The following is a 19,222-nucleotide window of genomic DNA, read 5'->3' on the forward strand; positions in this document are numbered from 1 at the left end:
ACAGCGGTGCAGAGCAACCTCTCTGTCTGGTTCCAGGGCTGTTGGGTGTTTCCTCATTGTGACAGAAGCTCATAAAACATGAAGTATTCACAAAGGCTAGACTCCCCTGTGATCACTTGGCCACAAATGACTTTCTGAATTTAACTACTGTGGCACAATCTGCTTGTGCAAAGCACTGAAGACAAGCAAGAGGTCGTTCTACGCATTTTAAGTCAGGCAGTTCTGCAGCCGGTTGTTGCAACCATCTGGGCAGCAGCGTCCTTGGCTCGCTAATCATCTAGCAGAGCTTTTTTCACATCGCACTCGTTACGCTGGAGGTGGAGTGAAAAGGGCGACGTCGTTTTAAATCCCACTCATCCTCACTGTCAATCGAGAAGGACAGGAAAAAAGGAGGCTGGTTCTTTCGCTGCTGGAGTGGGTGTTCTCAAAGCAAACGTGATCCCGTTTGCAGCAAGAGGGTTCGTGACTCACTGGCATCGACACTTGTCTGGCTTCCAACGGAGATCGCTCCTCCTTATCCCACCCTCTCAGCCAAACAGGTCCCATGAGTCATGAATACCACCACAATATGCCTTAAACAATTTTAAAAATGCCTGTGTATCAAAACTAAGACTGGTTAGAATTAGGTATTAGCTTTGTGTTCTACAATATAATCAGAGTTCTGAGTTAAAAAGGTTTTAATTTCACTTTATCTTTCATTTAATGAAACTCAGATTATACCAGTGTTGTAACAATAGAAGAGTTTTCTGGTATGATGACTTATAACTCAGGATTTCAACAGACTTTTGTTCAGAGTTCAGAAGATACCTGCCAGGAAACACCTTAAACTATTGCCTTAATCCCAACCAACATTACTAACAACAGCAAATGAAATGACACTCACAGGGCTTTTGATGTATAGAAATCAAACAAAATGTCACAAAATTGCCATGCTTGTCATAATAAAAACATCCCAATTCCATGCAATAAAGTAATTTTCATCATTAAATGAAAGTCAAAGGCTTTGAAACAAAAATGGAGGTGAGCAAATGTGAAACTGATTTTAAATATTTTAAATTTAGATAGGAGTTGGTGGACCATCAATAGTCCTCATGCGTTAAACATACTTAGATAATAATAAGTAAATAATTTTCACTCCATTATAAAGGATCACTAAATAGATTTTGCTGTAACGTTTTTGGAATCAAGAGTTATTTTAAGATGATACAAGTTGGATTTGGTCTTGGCCTTTCTTGGACTAGCTTTTAGCTTTTTTGTATATTGGGACCAATATACAAAATAAAGACACCAAGACATTCAATGCAGGTATGGTGAGGTAAAGGCAAACAAAATAAAGCTAATAATTAACAGCTAAATTGTTCAAGCACTTTTGCTTCATCTTCTTAACAGAGGAGAAATGTACAGACCACAATGGAGGAAAGTGAACAAGGAATAATAGTTAAGACTACTTTTTATTATTCTATAAAATCTGATAATACATCAGGGAATAACTTCAAAACCAACTTAACCATGTTTCTGTTTCAACTCGGAAATCCAGCTGAATTTCCAGCAGCTTATGGACTTATGGACATCTTCCATAAGTATATGGAAGATATCCAACTTGATTTAAAAGTTTAGGTTGGATGAGACGTAACTAACTTTCCCACTTTAAGGGATCTTGCTATTATTATGTTTACTTTGGAAGAGAACCTTGCAGCAAGGAGGGCCTGGGTTTGAATCCTGGTCCCTCTGCATGGAGGCTGTATCTTCCTGTGTGTGGGTAGGTTCTCTCTGGGTACTCTGGCTTCCACCCACTGCCCAGAAATATAACTCTTAGGTTAACTAAATCGCCCTTAGGTATGGTTTTGGGAAGTGCATGTTTGCTTGCGGTGTGCAACTTTTGTGCTGCCCTGGTAATGGATTGGCGACATGTCTAGTTGAGTTTAAAAAGCTATTCACTTATGTAAATACGTGTTTTACACCATGAGAGCAAATTTCTAAGATGTGGGGAAAAGATTTGCTCAGTCCATTATCCTCCCGCCGCAGCTGCTTCCTGAAACCGCCGGCTTTTCAGAGCCATGTCCCCTCAACTTACCGACATGCTTCGAGCCATGCATCATCATTATCATCATCATCATCATCATCATCATCCAGATGATCATGACGCCGAATGCCTGTGCAGCGTGTAGTGACCAGAGGCCAGCGCCGGCTTGACTTTTCGCCCAGCTGCTGAAATGGAAACCGATCCGCGTGTCCACGTGTTTGTGTCATTTCCATGCAATTTGCATATGTAAACTGGCCTCGCCTATTGCTCCGCGGCTGCTCCGAATGGACGAGGCGATTCGTCGGCAGGAGCCAAGCGCAGCAGCGAATGGGAGAGCCGCAGCGCGCCGGTCCCGCCCTCTCAGACACGTTGCTTCGGGAGAAGCAACACGGGGTTGATCACTGGCTGTGGCTGCTACCTCACCGCTCACACGCCGCACACGTCCCTCACATCAGCTGCTCCTCTCTGCCCGACGCTCCTGCCGGATTCACAGCTGAACAAAGGAGGAGAGGACACGACCGGCCGCCGCATCCCGGGAAGGTAGGCAGACCTCCACAGTCTCACGCCTCGCCGGTCAGATTATCTCCGTGTGAGCCGGCGAAACGCTCCTGTTACCTATTTAAAAAAAAAAATTCTAATGGAGGAATTTAACAGATATAATCACAAGAAAAAAAAGAGATATACTTATTTGAGCTGAAAGTGGATTTTGTTAATAGATTGATTTCTAATGCTCTTTTCTGATTATGCCTTTATGTAATCTAACAGGGTGCTGCCAAATTTACTATGAACGATGAGGAAGTCTATTGTGAATCCTGCTCTGATAGGCGGACAGCCCTGATCATTCACTTTATCAGATTTTCTCCCCTTATGGTCAATGATTACAATGTTTTACCTCCTCTCGGTAATATTCTTACATAATGCGACTGTATGTCGGCAATTGATGAGCACCGTCTGTACATGTAGGGGCCCCTACCTGCCCAGGTGTGCACCATAATGGCCGTCTGATATTTTACATCTTTGACAAATTATACATTCTATCGTTTCTTAATCAAAATGAAAGAATTACAAACCTGGGATGTGTTGAAGTGTTTTCAAAGGCCCAGGGTTAATCGATCTTTGTTTCATTACATAAGTAAATCAAGTCTGTGGTTGAACAAGTCCAGCGTGATGCTAGTTTTTTTTATTTTTTTAGATGTATCAAATGGTCAAGTCATTTGTTTTATAAAAGTAAAGTGTAATTGCCTGATGAGACTTTATATCGCAGGAAGTATGGGATCTCTTAGTCAGCCCATGTTGTTAAACAGAAGATATTTATAGTGGACTGTATAAAGATTAGATAAAAGATGTATACTAATCTGTTTGAACTGCCTTATGGGTTATTATATGTAAATTGCTTGCTATTATAATTTTATAACTACAGTCTGGTTTCTGTGATCTTTGATGCTCCTATTTCAATCCATGAAAAAAATGCATGCAGCATTTTTATTTTAGACCTGTGTCGGGTTGTGTGAATGAGTGAACCCCCTCTGCTCCACCCTCGCTCTTTGACTATAAGACCAGAATCCTAAAACAAAGAAAGAGTAAGCCATTGCTCCTTCTAACCCTCAAATTTCGCAGGAAACCCGAGACATGCCAGGCGTTAACAATCCAACCACTAAAGATAACCCTGTGCTGTTCTCACTTCCTTTTATCGCCAAGGAAACGCACTGAAGCCCCTGCAAGCAATTAGGCGTCCGCGAGAAGCGTTTTGAGTTTTTTGTCCACGAGACATTCTTCAATAGCGAACCAGCAGAGAGCTGATGTTTTACTACGTCTTTTATTACTTCTTCAAGATGTCAACGCTCCGGTCCCGGCCCTGGTCCCCTTTTTGAAGGAAGCTGACAATGTCCATGGATGAATGTAGCAACTGTTGGGGGCCAGAATCAGATTTTACACAATATCATAAAATTATGATGATAATTACACAAAAAAGCTTATAATGTTATATAATCAATCTTATTTAAAGGAAATTGAAAGCCAGCAGTATATTTTTAATTTTAGTATAGCAAAAATGAATAAGTTTATTGCTCTGATTGTTATACCTTTATGCTGCTTGCCTCTATCTAGAGAAACACAGGTATAACATGCTAATATTAGCAGGTTATTAGTTGGGCTGTCTGTCTTGTCTGCAGTCTGCTGCTTTACAAACTGCCAACTTTTTAAAACAGCTTTATCTCTATAAGAGAGATTGAGGGACGCTTCTTCATTTTTAACACAATGACCTTATGCGTTTTTGAGAGCTGAAGTATTACCAAACAGAGAGGGAAAAGTGTTAGCCTTTAAGCCTTTTTTTGAGCTAACTGGTTGGAAATGTGGGTAAATAACTTGATTATCTATGCAGCAGATCAGTCTCGCTTTCTCAGGGAGTGCATAAAAAAAGATTTTCAGCCTTAGGAACAATTTCACGAAACTGGTACCTGGCCCATGACTAATCTGTGTACAGCCTGGCATGTGTGAAAACTTCCTTTGTCAGTGGTTTACAGTGACAAGAGTTTGGACACGTGTAGATCTGAGGCCTGGAGGGATGTTTTCGTGTTTGATGGTGCTTTGGTCTGTGTTTACCAGCTCAGGTGTTGCATCTGCAAAACAAACAGGTCATTGTGGTCTCACTGCCACCGTCTGCTCTGGCGCCGCTTTGTCCTTACTCATGTCTACTTACTTGGAGATGCTGTGTTTTTGGAAGACTGTTTATTACTGTTATTATTCCACCAAATCCTCGGTGCTCAGACAAGGACGCTCCAGTAGTTATTTTGACTCCAGCCTTGGTTTATTGATATTTTGGTCATGTGTCTCATCTCCACCCATGGCTGTCCTTAACGTGTTTGTTTTCCTTCATGAATCTCTGTCTCACCCCAGGTCAGTGATGGTCAGTGCTGGTTAGAGCCTGCAGCTGAGGATGTCTGCTACAGATTCGGACAACTCCATCGACTGGCTGGCCAGCGACACAGAAGAAAATGAGAGCGAGCAAGAGCCGGACTGCACCGCAAAGCGCAGCCAGAGAGAGGCTCCTCTGTCTGAGAGCAGCAGCGAGCCGAGCGAGGACAACTGGTGCGAGGTCTCTGGTAGCAGGGGATCTCCTGGCGGCACCGCGAGATCGGACAGAGACTCCAGGCAATGGACTGTGTAAATCACAGCGCGGAGAAAAGGCGAACGGCAAGAACACTCAACCGGTGAAAAGACCTCATAGCTCCACAGGAGAGCAGTGCAAGGAACGGCAGCTAATATCCAACGCATTGGAGAAAGATCAAGTTTTTATCAACAAGGTGAGCACCCCTGCGACTGTTGTGTTTTATTTCTCACTGGAGGTGGTTGACAGAGTCAACAAAACTAGGACATGCCCTTTCACCCAGATCCACCCCCACACCAACACACACCCCCCACTGCTGCTTTTACTGACATTTCCAGTAAGGTTGTCCCTCCTCTGTAACTGCATAAGGAGTGTTTGTCGTTTTGGTCTCAGAGAACTGTGTCATTTGATAAGAAAGCAAGCACAGCGAGTGAGTTATTTGATTTGTGCTACTCAATATGTATTTCAGATGTTTTAGCTCATCTTTAATCACTTGACTGTAAATCAATCTGCTATCATTTCCAGTGCATGGAGCTACAATGCTACATCCATCCGCTGTCATCAATCTTGAATGGCCTTCGTTCAGGGAGATACAAAGAAAGTAAGTCAGCCTACACGTTTGTCCTCAACAAGTTTGCGTAATTAACTTGAATAAGATGACCTCTGATGTTGTGACTAGAGATGCACCAATCAGGTTTTTCCTGGTTTAAGCTGACGGGTCCTGTTATTTTTGTTGTTTTATTCTGAGAACAGTGACACATGAAAGAGAAAATGCAAAAAATTTTGAATACAGTAAAATGAGGCAATTATTAGTGACTTATAACTTATATATATATATGTATATATATATATATATATACAGTACAGACCAAAAGTTTGGACACACCTTTCTAATTCAATGGGTTTTCTTTATTTTCATGACTATTTATAAGGCAAGAAATCCCACTTATTAACCTGACAGGGCACACCTATGAAGTGAAAACCATTTCAGGTGACTACCTCTTGAAGCTCATCAAGAAAATGCAGAGTGTGTGCAAAGCAGTAATCACAGCAAAAGGTTGCTACTTTGAAGAAACTAGAATATAAGGGGTATTTTCAGTTGTTTTGCACTTTTTTGTTTAGTGCATATTTCCACATGTGTTATTCATAGTTTTGATGCCTTCAGTGTGAATCTACAATGTCAATAGTCATGAAAATAAAGGAAACTCATTGAATTAAAAGGTGTGTCCAAACTTTTGGTCTGTACTGTATATATATATATATATATATATATATATATATATATATATATATATATATATATATATGTATATATATATATATAATAACACATTGGTATTATAATAACACATTGGTATGACTTTTGTATGCTTTTATGACTTTTATAATGAAAAAAAGTAATTTTTCAGTATTTGACCTACCAATCACCAATCAGTGCTGATAAAGGAAAAACCGGCCACGTGGTTGGTACATCTATAATTGCAGCATTCCACATCTCAAAAACCTGCGTTTTCTATGGTCTCAGCAGTAAATTGAAGCAGGGTTTGTTTGTGTGGAATCTAACTGACTGCTGGTGAAAAGGAGCATTTGAGTCTGTCAACATTTCTCCCAGAAAAACAATGGAGGGAACAGACAACACGCAGACCTTTGTGGAAAAAACGTGTCCCTGACATTTGAGAGTGTGATGTCTGAAACATGTATTGTTGTTGGACTATCCAATAACCACAAATATTCATGAACCCATCTCCGTGTGTTAATGTAACAAAGATCATTTCGGGTGAAGGCTCGCTTAGGGACTATGCTATTTCAACAGATAAAGAAAGCACTCAGTGATATTATTTAGCCTACCAACAGTAAGAAACTTTCTACACTTCTTTGCAAACTTGGCAGAAGTGAGTGGGAACATACTGTACCATAGCTTTACCAGAGAAGCAGCTGCTGTTTGTGTTTTGGTCCGAGCAGCATTACATGTGCTTTACTGCAGATAATGGCTGTGTCCAGACAAGCTTAGATTTTGGGATCTTGGTCAGACCCGAACCTTATGTGACCCACTGCTTGCTGCTCACAGAAGCAGGGGAGGCTGTTCTCTTGTACAAACATTTCACAGAGCCCATCTGCTGCACAGACTCGGGGCCTGCTGTTGACGTGCTTCACGCTGCAGCTTTTCTTTCTTTTCCAGGGCTCAGCAGTTTCCAGGAGAGTGTGGCTATGGACAGGATTCAAAGGATCATGGGTGTTCTGCAGAACCCCTTCATGGGGTGAGCTTGACCTACATACCTCTATATTTGTTTTCCTCTAAATGTTGTATAAAGTGCCTTGAAAAGTATGGAAACCTCTTGACTGCTTCAGATTTTGTCACATTACAGCCACAAACTTCAGTGTATTTTGTTTTTGTGTTCTAGATCAACACAACAGAACACTTAGTTGTGAAGTAGAAGAAAAATGGTAGTTTTTAGGGATTGTAAAAGCAACCCCTGAAACCAACTGGTGGTATTCAACCTCCTTTACTCTGATACCCATCATTATAAACGATAAATCTTTTGCTTAATGTAACTCACCCACCAGGTCCCCAAAGATCCACAGCTTAGTTGGCATGTGGTGTTGGATAATATTAGTTGTACAATCCACAAATCTGGCCTTGATGGGAGAGTGGCAAGGTTAGATATTTTTAAAAGAAAGGCTAGCCATTCTTTTAAAAATGTCTAAAAGAATGGCTTGTTTAATCTTTGCCACTAGCTTCTACTCAGATGAGATCAAAGACACAGTGTTTAGTGTTAAACTTGTGCCGCATAACACCCTGAACACACCATCAAACATGCTGTGGAGATAGCTATCATCTGGCGGCTGAAAAGCTGGCCAGAGGTGATGGGAAGATGGATGGAGCTAAATCTGGATGAAAACCTTTTAGAAAAACTCTCAAAGACTTAAGACTTGGGCAGAGATTTCCCTTACAGCAGGACAGCAAGCCTAAACATACAGCCAGAGCTACGATGGATTGTTTTCAAATCACCCAGTCAAAAGTCCAGACCTAAGTCCAAATTCAAATTCTGAATTCAAAGTTGCTTTTTACAGAAGCTAACCAAAACAACTGAAACTGAGCTGCAGTATTTTGTGACACAGGAATTTGTCAACTTTTCTCTTTCTAGATGTTCAGAGCGGTTAGAGACATAGCCCAAATTATTTGCAACTGTGATATCTGTAGAAATACTCTGTAAAAGATTTATAAATAAATAAATAAATAAACCCATAACTCTTGCACCACTTTACAACAAAGCTTTTCTTTATCTAATCAAAAAAACCCTAATGTAACAGAATGGAGTTTGTTGCTTTCAGCATGTCGTAATTTTAAAAGCTCTTGGCTGTATGAATACTTTTACAGAGCACTGTATGTACCCTCCTGCATTTTATCCTTTTTTTTTTAACACGCTGCAGCCTGGAAACCTGCACTGACTAAATGTGTTTTTCCGCTGTAGCTTAAATCTGGTCGGGGATCTGAAGTGAAGCACATCCGGCTGCACGGAAATACTGTTTGCTTTCTAAGTGGTCTCCATTATGTCTGTGACACATGGCTCACAGCAGGTCGCTGCTACCCCCACACGCATTCAGGATAAATTTACTGCAGAGACGGCTGAGTCGCTCTTTAGCCGGCCATCTCGTTAAAAATGTATCATGCTCCTCGGTGGGAGAGGGACGCTTGTGTCTGCTTGATTAGCTCTCCACCGACCATACAGGTAATGGAGTATGATATTACCCCCATCTCCTCTGTAGAAAGGAGAAAGTCTGAGTCCTTGTAATATGATCATCTTTCATCTAATGAAACTGAAGCTTTGTTGAATTATGATGGTAAAAATAAAAATCTAATTGTTTTATTTTTGGGCTCTCGGTTTTAAAAGCGACCTATTTTTTTCCGGCTGTTCACTGAAAACAAAAGCGGATTAATAATAAATGCAGCCTTGATATTTAAGCACGGTTTCTATTGGATGCATCAAGGTATGCTGCTGAGTCTGGCACAGACTAATCGAAGAGACCTCCCAGCAGCTGCTGCCTTCATATTTGAGACAAAGGGTGGGTGTGGCCGCCTCCCACAGACAGCCAGGGCTCAGCCTGGAAGGTGGGCTTAGCCCCTCCCACTTTCCTTCAGTTTATCCGCCCCTGCTTTCTGCTCTGTGCTACCAGCTGGCGGCCCCTCCAGCTCCACAAAAGCAGATAGGATCAAAGTGACTTTTTTTTTTTTGTTTAGCTAGCGGATAATCTTCCACATGAATTTTACATGTTTCGAAAATGAATATAACAAGAAGGTCCCGATCGTGTGACGGCAGTTAATCCCCTGCCTACCATCTGGTTTTGTCAGGACTCTTCTGAGCACGCTCCCCTCCTTCCTCCTCCCACGACATCATCTAGTTTATTTCCACAATGACGCTGTTGGACACCGTTGTGGCTTTGGTGTTTATATTTAGACACAAGCAGAGCTATTACACGTCAAGCCACGTGTGAGCTCTAAACATGTGAGAAATGTACTCAAGACTGTTTCCCCACACACACACACGCCCGCACACCCCCACACACATGTTTGCTTTTCAAGGCTGCATATTTCCTAGGTACGTCTGATCAGGAGATAACAGTTCTCCGAAGCAGTTGGTGAGATTGTTTGTAGATCAAGATTCATGCACGATAGCAAAAGTAAACACTGTGTCTCTTTCTCTGTTTTCTCTCCTCCACCTCTGGTTCCGTTCTCTTCCTTTTTTCCCAGAGAGAAATATGTTGATATCATTCTGAAAATGGAGGCGATGCTAAAGAGCTGGTTCCCTCATGTGAAACTCCAAGAACAACTCGCCGCCACGCAGACAGAGGGACTTGTGCCCAGTAAAAGACTTAAGGTAAAGGTTTAAAAAAAAAAAAAGCAACCCTGTTGTGTAAGAGCTCCTCAAGACGACATGAGCCTCTGCCAAGAGTGACAGCGTTTGCAATGGGGGAAACAAAAATACCCATTGTTATTTAATCACAGCTCTGTGACAAGAAAAGAAGGATTTAAAGCTATTTTCTTTTTTTACTGAGTCTCAGGTTCACTTAGAACAATGATACAAGAACAAAGATAAAACCGGAGGAGTGTCCCTCTCGGGCTTAGGAAGGTCTGAATATACCTGGAAGAATCCTTAGCATTTAAGTGTTGTCTACTTATCCCTGACGTTAATCTAATCCTCCCAAAAAAAAGGAGGTATCAAGTTGCAGGTTTTTCTTGTCATTGTAAAGATGAAATGTTATTATAAGTTCACTTCACAAGCTGTCAGCGTTGTTGTTTCAGTAACTATGTTGAAAAAAGAAGAAGAGAATCTATTCTGTAAAAGACTTTGAGACTGGAACAGAGATTCACCTTCCAGCAAATGTACAGTACAGTCACAGTACAGTCACAATAATGCAGGGGTGATCTGGTGCATGTGGATCCTGATCTCAGTGCTGCTATGCACACTTCAGGTTTGAACCTTAAAGCATGTGGCCGTACCTGTCCTTTCTTTTGTTTTTCTTTTTCATCAGGCAACAAATTTAGATTTTAAGGTGCTAATCCTACCTTCAAAAGAAAAACCATGAAGCATGTAATTATGATGTGGAAAGTTGAGTGACTCATTTCTAAATGGGTGATTTTTAAAATTTACACAATTATAGGTAATGACCTTTGTTTACAAGGTCAAAGCAGCATGAGCCACAGATGTTTATAGTCACGTTGCAAAATGTCCTGCATTAATTTAAATCCACTGTCATTTATCACCACAGGCTGGCCGAGATAATATTATTACCAAAAAGCCCCAGTGATAAATGTGTTAGCCCCTTTCCTGATCATTCCTTCCCTAAAGGTGTTGCTATTAATATCAAACCGTCCCACAAATGATAAGACAGAACAAGACTGTAATCATCTGATCATCTTTTATCTTCTAATTATCCATAATTTACATGTTTCCAACAGGAGACCAATTAGAGTTTTTTTCTTTGATCTCAGATTGCATTGTGTCCTATTTCATAAGAGCTGACTGGCCTAAACAGGATTCAAACCCACAGTCACAGGAAATGTTGTATAATAGAAAACCTTCAGAAAGTAACAAACAGCTAGATTGGATTACACATGAGATTTGAGAATGTTATGTTTATCTATCTCCATAATTCCTTGAAATACTTACCTACCTAGAAAAATAAACTCATATGTTGTTTTTCAGTACAAAATGATATATTTTGCTACTATAACTTTCAAATGTTAAGAAAGAAACATTCCCTGTCATATTTCTCTTTAATTTTTAAAGATGCGATCTGAAAACCATGTATTCCTAATTTTTCCCATGTGTGGGCAAACCTCTCTTTTACAGCAACATATAATTACTGACCGCTGCATCTCACATGCAGTCTGAGTGTCATCTGCAGAAACAGACGAAACCTTCCCTATGTTACCTGTTTGCAAAAAGAACTTAAATCTCATTCTCAGCCACTGTGTTGGCTCATATCTATTGTCAGACAGAGTATTAGACTTACCTGATCCAAAATGTCAACCGCCGATGCCAACTAACAAACAAGTTTCTTGAGCAGTCGTGTCAGTTGATTTGTGTTTCCAGTTAGACCGCCTGCCAGATTTATTGGCACAGCTGGTAAAGTCATGTAATGGCTTTAAATATATATAAATTTAAGAGTTATTACTCTTAAATAATAGAATATTCACTGCAATGACATGATGTCATACATAGTCTGAAAAATGCAGCCTATTAAAATTAATACATTTATTTGGAAAAAAAAAAATATATATATATATACAGTACAGACCAAAAGTTTGGACACACTTTCTCATTGAATTCAATGAGAAGGTGTGTCCAAACTTTTGGTCTGTCTATACACAAATAAAGTGCGCATCAAGAAGACAAACATATATACTTTAATTGAAGTTGATCACAGAGTTGTTAATCCAAGACACTTTTTTTGCTGGGGTGTAAACAATTATGGGATAGCTTTCCTTCAGCTGTACTGCAAAATGGAAAATAGAAGAGAACTATTATTTCAAAAAGGAAAACGTGTGCCAGTCTTAATAAGTCATGACATGTCAAATGCAAACAGCTACTTGCCTTATTTTATCCATCTGTACAGTTGCAGCAATAATTATAGTTTATATGAAAAATTACTTTTTGTTGGAGTTTTTACACATCTTACATTTGGAGGAATAAAGTAACAATTTGTAAAAAAAAAACTTTACTCACAATGTTAATCTCCCTTTTTTAAAAATAAAGCAAACAAAATGATAATATAAACTATTAAAAGACATTTGTAATAATTTGAATGGTCTCTGATTATGTTGAAGAACTGAAGGTCTCCATGTTCCCTTACAGTTATCTCCAATGACGACGTCTGCAGCCGGGAGCTCCGTCTTTCGCGGCGATCCTCCAACCGGCACCAAAGCTCTGAGGGTCACGGACCTGACTCCGCCCGAAGCCTACTCCGCCAACAACCTGAAGTGGCTCCACACGTCGCCTATCTGCTCCCCCACAGCCGAGGAGGCCCAGGCTGGTCCCAGGCACCCGCTGTTGCCCAGAGATAAAGACCTTACGCAAGACAGTGCTGTTTCCTCCAGCACAGACGACCACGCTAAGACAGACTCTGTGCCCCAAGGCCCGCCGCCAGGCAAAATCAACGCGCCCTGCCTGGAACGGCTCCTTAAATCCACAGACAGCATCATCACACGCAAGGAGACTGGGGGTTTGATGGGCAGCAGCTGGTCCTAGTCCAAACATAAGGGGGGCTGGGGTGTCCGGCCATAAAGTGGCGTTCGACCCAACCTCGCCTTGCCCCATCCTGCTCAGAGCCAGTCAGCCAGCTTCGCTCATTCCAGCCTTCAGGATCGCGTTCAAAAAACAAAAAAAGGGACATCGCAGATTCCTCTTCAGCACGGAGCGGGTGTCGACGAACACGCTGCTGTCTCTGACATGACGAGCATCCGCCTTCATTTCCCGTTTTCTGTTGACTTATCCTCGTTTCTCTAGTTTCCATTCTCGAGTTGCGTGTGTGTGTGAGTGTCCAAAGGCTAGTCGACAAGTGCGCTGATAACCGAAGCAAGTATTGTCAGAACTGGAGTCTTCCCGCCGGCTCCCGGGTTCACTGATACAGGTTTACACCAATCTGCTGTTTTGCTTGGAAGGGAAGATACGTTTTAGCTGGTAGGAAGGATTTTCAGATATTCATACATGGTCTACATATTGTTGTGCTGAAAATGTGGCTGAAATGTGATGGTAGAGACCCCTCTTAGCCCCCCCGCCTCCCTTCCCAGTGACTCCACTCTTAGGTTTATTGATGTGACTGTTACTCATTTCTACTCTTCATCGATAAATCCTTTTTGGTACAACTGTTCTACCTCATCGAGCACCACGTCACGGTTAGTGAGTTGGGATGTGACCACTTTGCTCAGAGTCTGGACCCCCGATCAGATCTGCGGTGAGCCAAACGGCCTCCGACTGCGAGGCCGTGCAGTACAAACAGAGGATGCTCTCTCTCACTCTTTCTCTCCCTGTGGCCTGACTGGTGCCATTGTAAAGAATGTCAACTGAAGAGTTGTTTTTTCTGAGTCTCCCAGAAGAAGGCAAACAGTGCCTGCAAAGTCAAGCTGTGCCTGTGAGCTGGTTTGATTAAAAAAGAAAAAGGAAAAAAAAAGAGAAGCATTTATATTACCTGCACCTCTGTGGGATGTATGGAGTCAGGAATTGTCACTCTCCTGCCATTTTCCTGTACGAGTAAATTATTGCCAACTACTAGCTGTGGTGGAGTAGAACAACTATCATTTTGTTTTGCCACAGAACTAGATGGTGTGTTAGACCACCTGAGAGGGACAAAGGATGTGTCTGTGTAAATCTTACTGCGAAGGTTGTCGATTTACCCTGAAAAGTGGCCTTTATAGTGTGAAATTTTATACTTTCTAAATAAATGTGGTTATATTTGTTTGATGCAAACTGCTTGAGATTAATTATATTTTTGTCCCTTGTGAATACATTGTTGGATTTTTACTGTTTGATTTATTTAAAGAAGCTTTACAATTTTTCACTTTTTTATTTATTTATTTATTTATTTTTGTTCTGTTGTCCTTAAATACTCCTGCTTTGGCCTAAATTACCCAAATTCTACTTACTCAGTTCTGGGCTTATGGATGGACCCAGTGGGTTGGTTCAACCCAACAGGGTTGAGTTGTGGGTTTCATCCACCTGAAACTGGTTTAATGTGAATAATCTCTTAACAGGGAAGATACCAAAGAGTGGGTTGGAAAACATAACTTACATTATGGATTACTAAACAACTAATTTAAAAAAAAAAAAGAAAATAGTTTCACTGAAATTCTGCAATAAAAGTTGAACAACATAATGTTTGATGATAACACTTTTACTGAGAAAGAAAGAAACCCAGATAACAAAATCCAATGCTGAGTGTTTAACATCATATGGAATATTGTTCCTTACCTCAACTTTACAAAGAAATTGGTTGCTCAAAGTGAGAAAGTTTAAAATAGCTAGTAGCACATTACATAGCAGGTAAACGACTTATTTACATTCGATTGACGAGAACAACACATACGGTTAGAGCATCCTAAATGCAAGTTGAATTGTCTAATTGATGTGATATCTACCCACCTTTAGGCAATACACGTAAGAATGCATTTCTCCAATTCTATTTGATAAAACACAGATGAAACATGTTTCTAAGTATGTCTTTTATGCTTGGACGGGAGCAATATCATAAAAGTTATTTCATGTTTTAAATTACAGAGCTACTACTAAACTATAATAATAAACCATACACTATTTAATTATTTTTTAATTACATTTGGATATGTAACAGAAGTATGGCCTTTTAAAACTCTTTCAGGATATTTAATTCATTTGAGAAAACTCTACTTGCATCTTAAAAATGATGTAAATGTGGATCTTTTTTAAATTCAATCAGGTAAAATCAAGCCTGTCAGACATCACCTGGTTAGAAAATAAACTGGTGTGTAATTTAATATCAGTATATAATAGATAATAAATACAACTGCTCCATGACAACTTCTGAGGTTTGCTATGGAAAACAGAAGTGACCACCCAGCATGACGAAGACCAAGGACACCGCAGGTATGTCAGGGATAATGCTGTGGAGAAATTTAAAACAGGTTGTATCACAAGAATGTGAAAAAGTTAAGGCATATTAATGCTTTTGCAAGGCTCTGTATGTTATACAAGTACACATTTTCATATAAAACAGTATCCAGTTAGTTCACTGATTATTTTTTAGAGAAACTTCCACCAAAAACCTTGATCTTATAACAATATCTGAAGGGAAGGAGTGGTGTGTGTGTGTGTGTGTTTGTTTTCAGACTTGAACTAGACTATAGACTGCACCTGACTGTAAAGAAAGGAAAGCTAAATATTAGCAATAATGAAATGAAATGAAATGAAATTTTATTCGAACATGATACAAATATAAAAATAAAATAGTGCACAGTAACAAGAAGTGCATAAAAAAAGAAGAGAAAAGTAATAATGTAATAATGATTACAAAGACAAAAAAAAATAACAAATAGCAATGATTGTAAATCTGAATCACATTTCTAATCTCTTGAAAAACAGATAAAAATTCAGCTGAACCCTCCAACCTTGGGACTTTGTGCTACATCTGCTTTTTCTCACCCCAGCTTAATAACATAAAAACATTGTGTATTTACAAAGTGTCAAAGCAGATTTTTTTTTTAAAGTACGGCGCTCATATCCCTTTTAATCTCCACAAAGTCACATGTCACTTTTTCTAGACTGGAAGGTGGTGATTGGATTGATTAATCAGACTGCATTGTTTTCAGCGACACTGTCCCAGATCCCATCAACCAGGGCAAGGCTAATGGTCCAGGCTCACGTGCATAGATGACCTGATAGTGTCCATGGCCAACCACAGCGGGCAAGGACTGTCTGGAAAAACTGAAGTTTTTTATTAATGACCGGAGGCACTGCGTCAACAGAAAGGGCACCTTTCTAACTGTGCGGCAAAAAAGGGGCAATGCCAACAGACATCTTGTGATGCCCTCCAGAAATATGAAGGGACACAGCTTTAGATGTTATACAAAATGTAGTGTAAATTTTAATCTTCTTGTGTATACTGCAAAGTGTATACAGGAACCTTTTTTAAAATTTTCATACAATACAACCACAAACTTCAATAACTGAAAGATATTTATATTATTCTGTCCTACTGTTGTGCTTTTTGAAATTTGAAAAAAAAATCAGCTATAAAATCCCAAGTCATAGTTACTTTGCTCCTCAGTTTTTTCCACAAGTGTTTAACAGCACAACGCCAGATTTTAATATGTAATATTCTCAGCCAGGATGAGACATTGTATTGCTTTCCGTTTTAAAGCTGCAGCATGTTATTTTCCCTTTAGAAAACCAATTGATGTCTGAGTTTCTTTTGTCCAGGCCACATTTTACGGGCAGAACTACAAAGACTGATCATTACTGGAGCAGCGCAAGTGAGAGGCCTTTTGTTAAAAGCGTTCAAAAGGAGAGTGGGAGAGGGGGGAAAAAGATATGAGGACTGGTTCAAGGTTCCAGGTGCAAAAGGGTAGACGGAATATTAAATAGGGCCTCATTCACTCAAGCTGCTTTTTGCTAATTGGCCTTCACTTTGAGAGTAAAATGAGAACGGCATTAGCTTGAATTACAGCCAGCATGATGGTGCCTCACTGTGCTACAGTTATTGAAGTCACTGCATCGCAGAAACGTGCAGACACTGTTATGTGCAAGTTCGCTCTCCTTCACATACCCAATAATATAACTAATGGAGAGGTCTGTTGTGCAGCTTTTGCCCTATACAATAGATCCTATTTTTGGAAATAATTGCACCACTTTGTGCTGTTCACTTTTTAAAAGTTGTCGGTAAAGTGCAGGTCAAGTACTCCAGTCTATATGCTCTGCTTCTCCAGTTTGTACCATGTTACAATAACACCAATAATGACAAAATTTTATATAAATCACCCTAAATGCCAATTTTGTTCACCGTCAGACTGTAATCCATGAATCACAACAATATGTGATGCAGCAGGGAGCAGAAGAATCCTCACTGATTTCCTCTGTAATTCTGTGAATTGTTAGAACGGTGGAATCTCTGCTCAAAACATTTTTCATGAGACCTCCACATGCTAGAATCCCATTCCTGCAAAGCAACGAATAGACTCATTATGTCATTAAGAGCTGCAAGTGATTCATTCGCACTCCACAGAGATAATGGTCTCATCTGTCAGAGAACCAAGCACCTTTAATTAAGAAACGTGTGAACTGAAAATATCCCCCCTGCTCAATTATCAGAAAAGCAGGTTATACAAATAATTAAACAGTAGCAATAATCCAGAGCCGCTTCTGACTGTGGGGTCTTCAATCCCAATCTGGTTTGAATAAACTGGTTAATGTTGTCTGGTTTTGAGTGGATGACTAAAAGCAGCGCTCTGGAAGTATTCTGAGCTCCAAGTGAGAAAAAGGCACCAAGCGCATCTATGATTCAGGTAGGAAAGGGCCTCTGACATTCAGAGAAGTGCAATCGATTTTGCTGGCTCCAATAGGTTACCCTTTAAAAGTGACAGAACAATACTGAAAGGGCCACAACATCTTACAGTGAAGGCTTGCAAGGTTTTTGTATTTTTGAAAGTAGGAAAAAGGAGACTTGTGTGTGCACAAGAAACTGAAAAATACGTCTTAGTGTTCAAATATTTTTCTCTTGCAAGATTTTTTTCCTAACGTGGTTGAGATTTGCTGATTCAATCTCTAAGCCATGTTTGACAATCAACTTCAAATTTCAGATGTTCAGGGGATTATAACATTTTATCTCTTAGTATTTATGTATAAATACACATAAATACAGACACATCGATGCTTCATAGATGTGACTGAGTTTATTCATGCACAAAATGTGCTTGATTTGTTCACATTTAGACCTTGGTAAAAACACGTCTTTTGGTTTGTCAGCAGCTTTACATTTATAATTTAGCTGCAATTTATGCACTGAATAAGCAGTCACTTAACTACCAAACCAAATATTCAGACCCACAAGTAAACAACAGGTAACCCAGGGCAACAATTCACCAGTTGTGGTAATTTCTGCATAATATGTTTGGGAATGAGTGATCAGCCTCTCTGTTTCCAGGATATTTAATATTTTAGAGACCACGGTTAAACAAGTATGTTTGTATGGGATGATTTTAAACAAAATTGACTGTTTTTTGTTTGCACCCAAATATGTGCTCTTACAAACAAAAGCTGGCGTCAGTCATGTCTTCATTTACCAACTGGATGTTTTTCTCTGAAAACATACAGGGAATATGGTTCACTGATAGTTGTCCTTGTCGCCACAGATTCACAGCTTTAACTAAAGGCCCATCTCTCAAGTCACATATTTTGTCCTGAAAGGGAGCAGTAGTCATCCTCCATACAGTAATGAGCAATCCTTGTCACCTCTCTTGAGTCTAATTGTGCAGGTACCAGTGAGGCAGATCATAGAAGATGAAGCGCAGTGGGAAATGAGATCACTACCACAGAAATACCACTCAGCGTTCAAAAGAACAGAAGACACTCCTCGCCCTCCCCTTCATTCGCCCACTCCCATTTTGTCTTATTTCCAAGAATAAGTAGGCAGATTGTGCTCTCGTAGGTATGAATAATGGAAGCAGCCTGCAGCAGGAGCTCATTTCCAGTGAGTGATCATCACACCGATGTAAGACCTAATGATCACACAGATAAAGAGAGAGGCTGGCATGCATGATTAACATGGTCAGTTCTGCCTCTAGAGCCACGCAGCCGCTGCTGTCGGATCCTCTGACCACTCTGAGTGTAGAGCATCAAAAGCATCCAGGAAAGTATGACTGACTATGAATCACTGGACTCAGCACCTGGGAGCAAATAACACAATCATTAACTCTAAATAAAATGTTCTGAAATATTTACATTATCCAATATCTTTATAAGTCATTTACAAAGATATGATCTATGTTATTTTCTCTTTTTGGTGAATATGTCAAAAGAACATATGATTTAGATTTTTTTTATGCATTTATTAAAATTTCATTT

General features: G+C 40.0%; 1 protein-coding gene across 1 annotated transcript; it reads left to right on the top strand.

The window, feature by feature from the left end:
- The first annotated feature begins 2,392 nt into the window (after positions 1-2,392).
- On the top strand, positions 2,393-14,134 carry ciartb (circadian associated repressor of transcription b). The gene is made up of 6 exons (XM_032584928.1): positions 2,393-2,563; positions 4,919-5,325; positions 5,655-5,730; positions 7,309-7,387; positions 9,880-10,006; positions 12,488-14,134. Exons 2-6 carry the CDS (start codon positions 5,017-5,019, stop codon positions 12,878-12,880), a joined length of 984 nt encoding a protein of 327 aa, XP_032440819.1. The 5' UTR covers positions 2,393-2,563; positions 4,919-5,016; the 3' UTR covers positions 12,881-14,134.
- Positions 14,135-19,222: the final 5,088 nt, after the last annotated feature.

This window comes from Xiphophorus hellerii, chromosome 2 (assembly GCF_003331165.1).
Source record: "Xiphophorus hellerii strain 12219 chromosome 2, Xiphophorus_hellerii-4.1, whole genome shotgun sequence".
In the NCBI taxonomy this organism is placed as follows: Eukaryota; Metazoa; Chordata; class Actinopteri; order Cyprinodontiformes; family Poeciliidae; genus Xiphophorus; species Xiphophorus hellerii.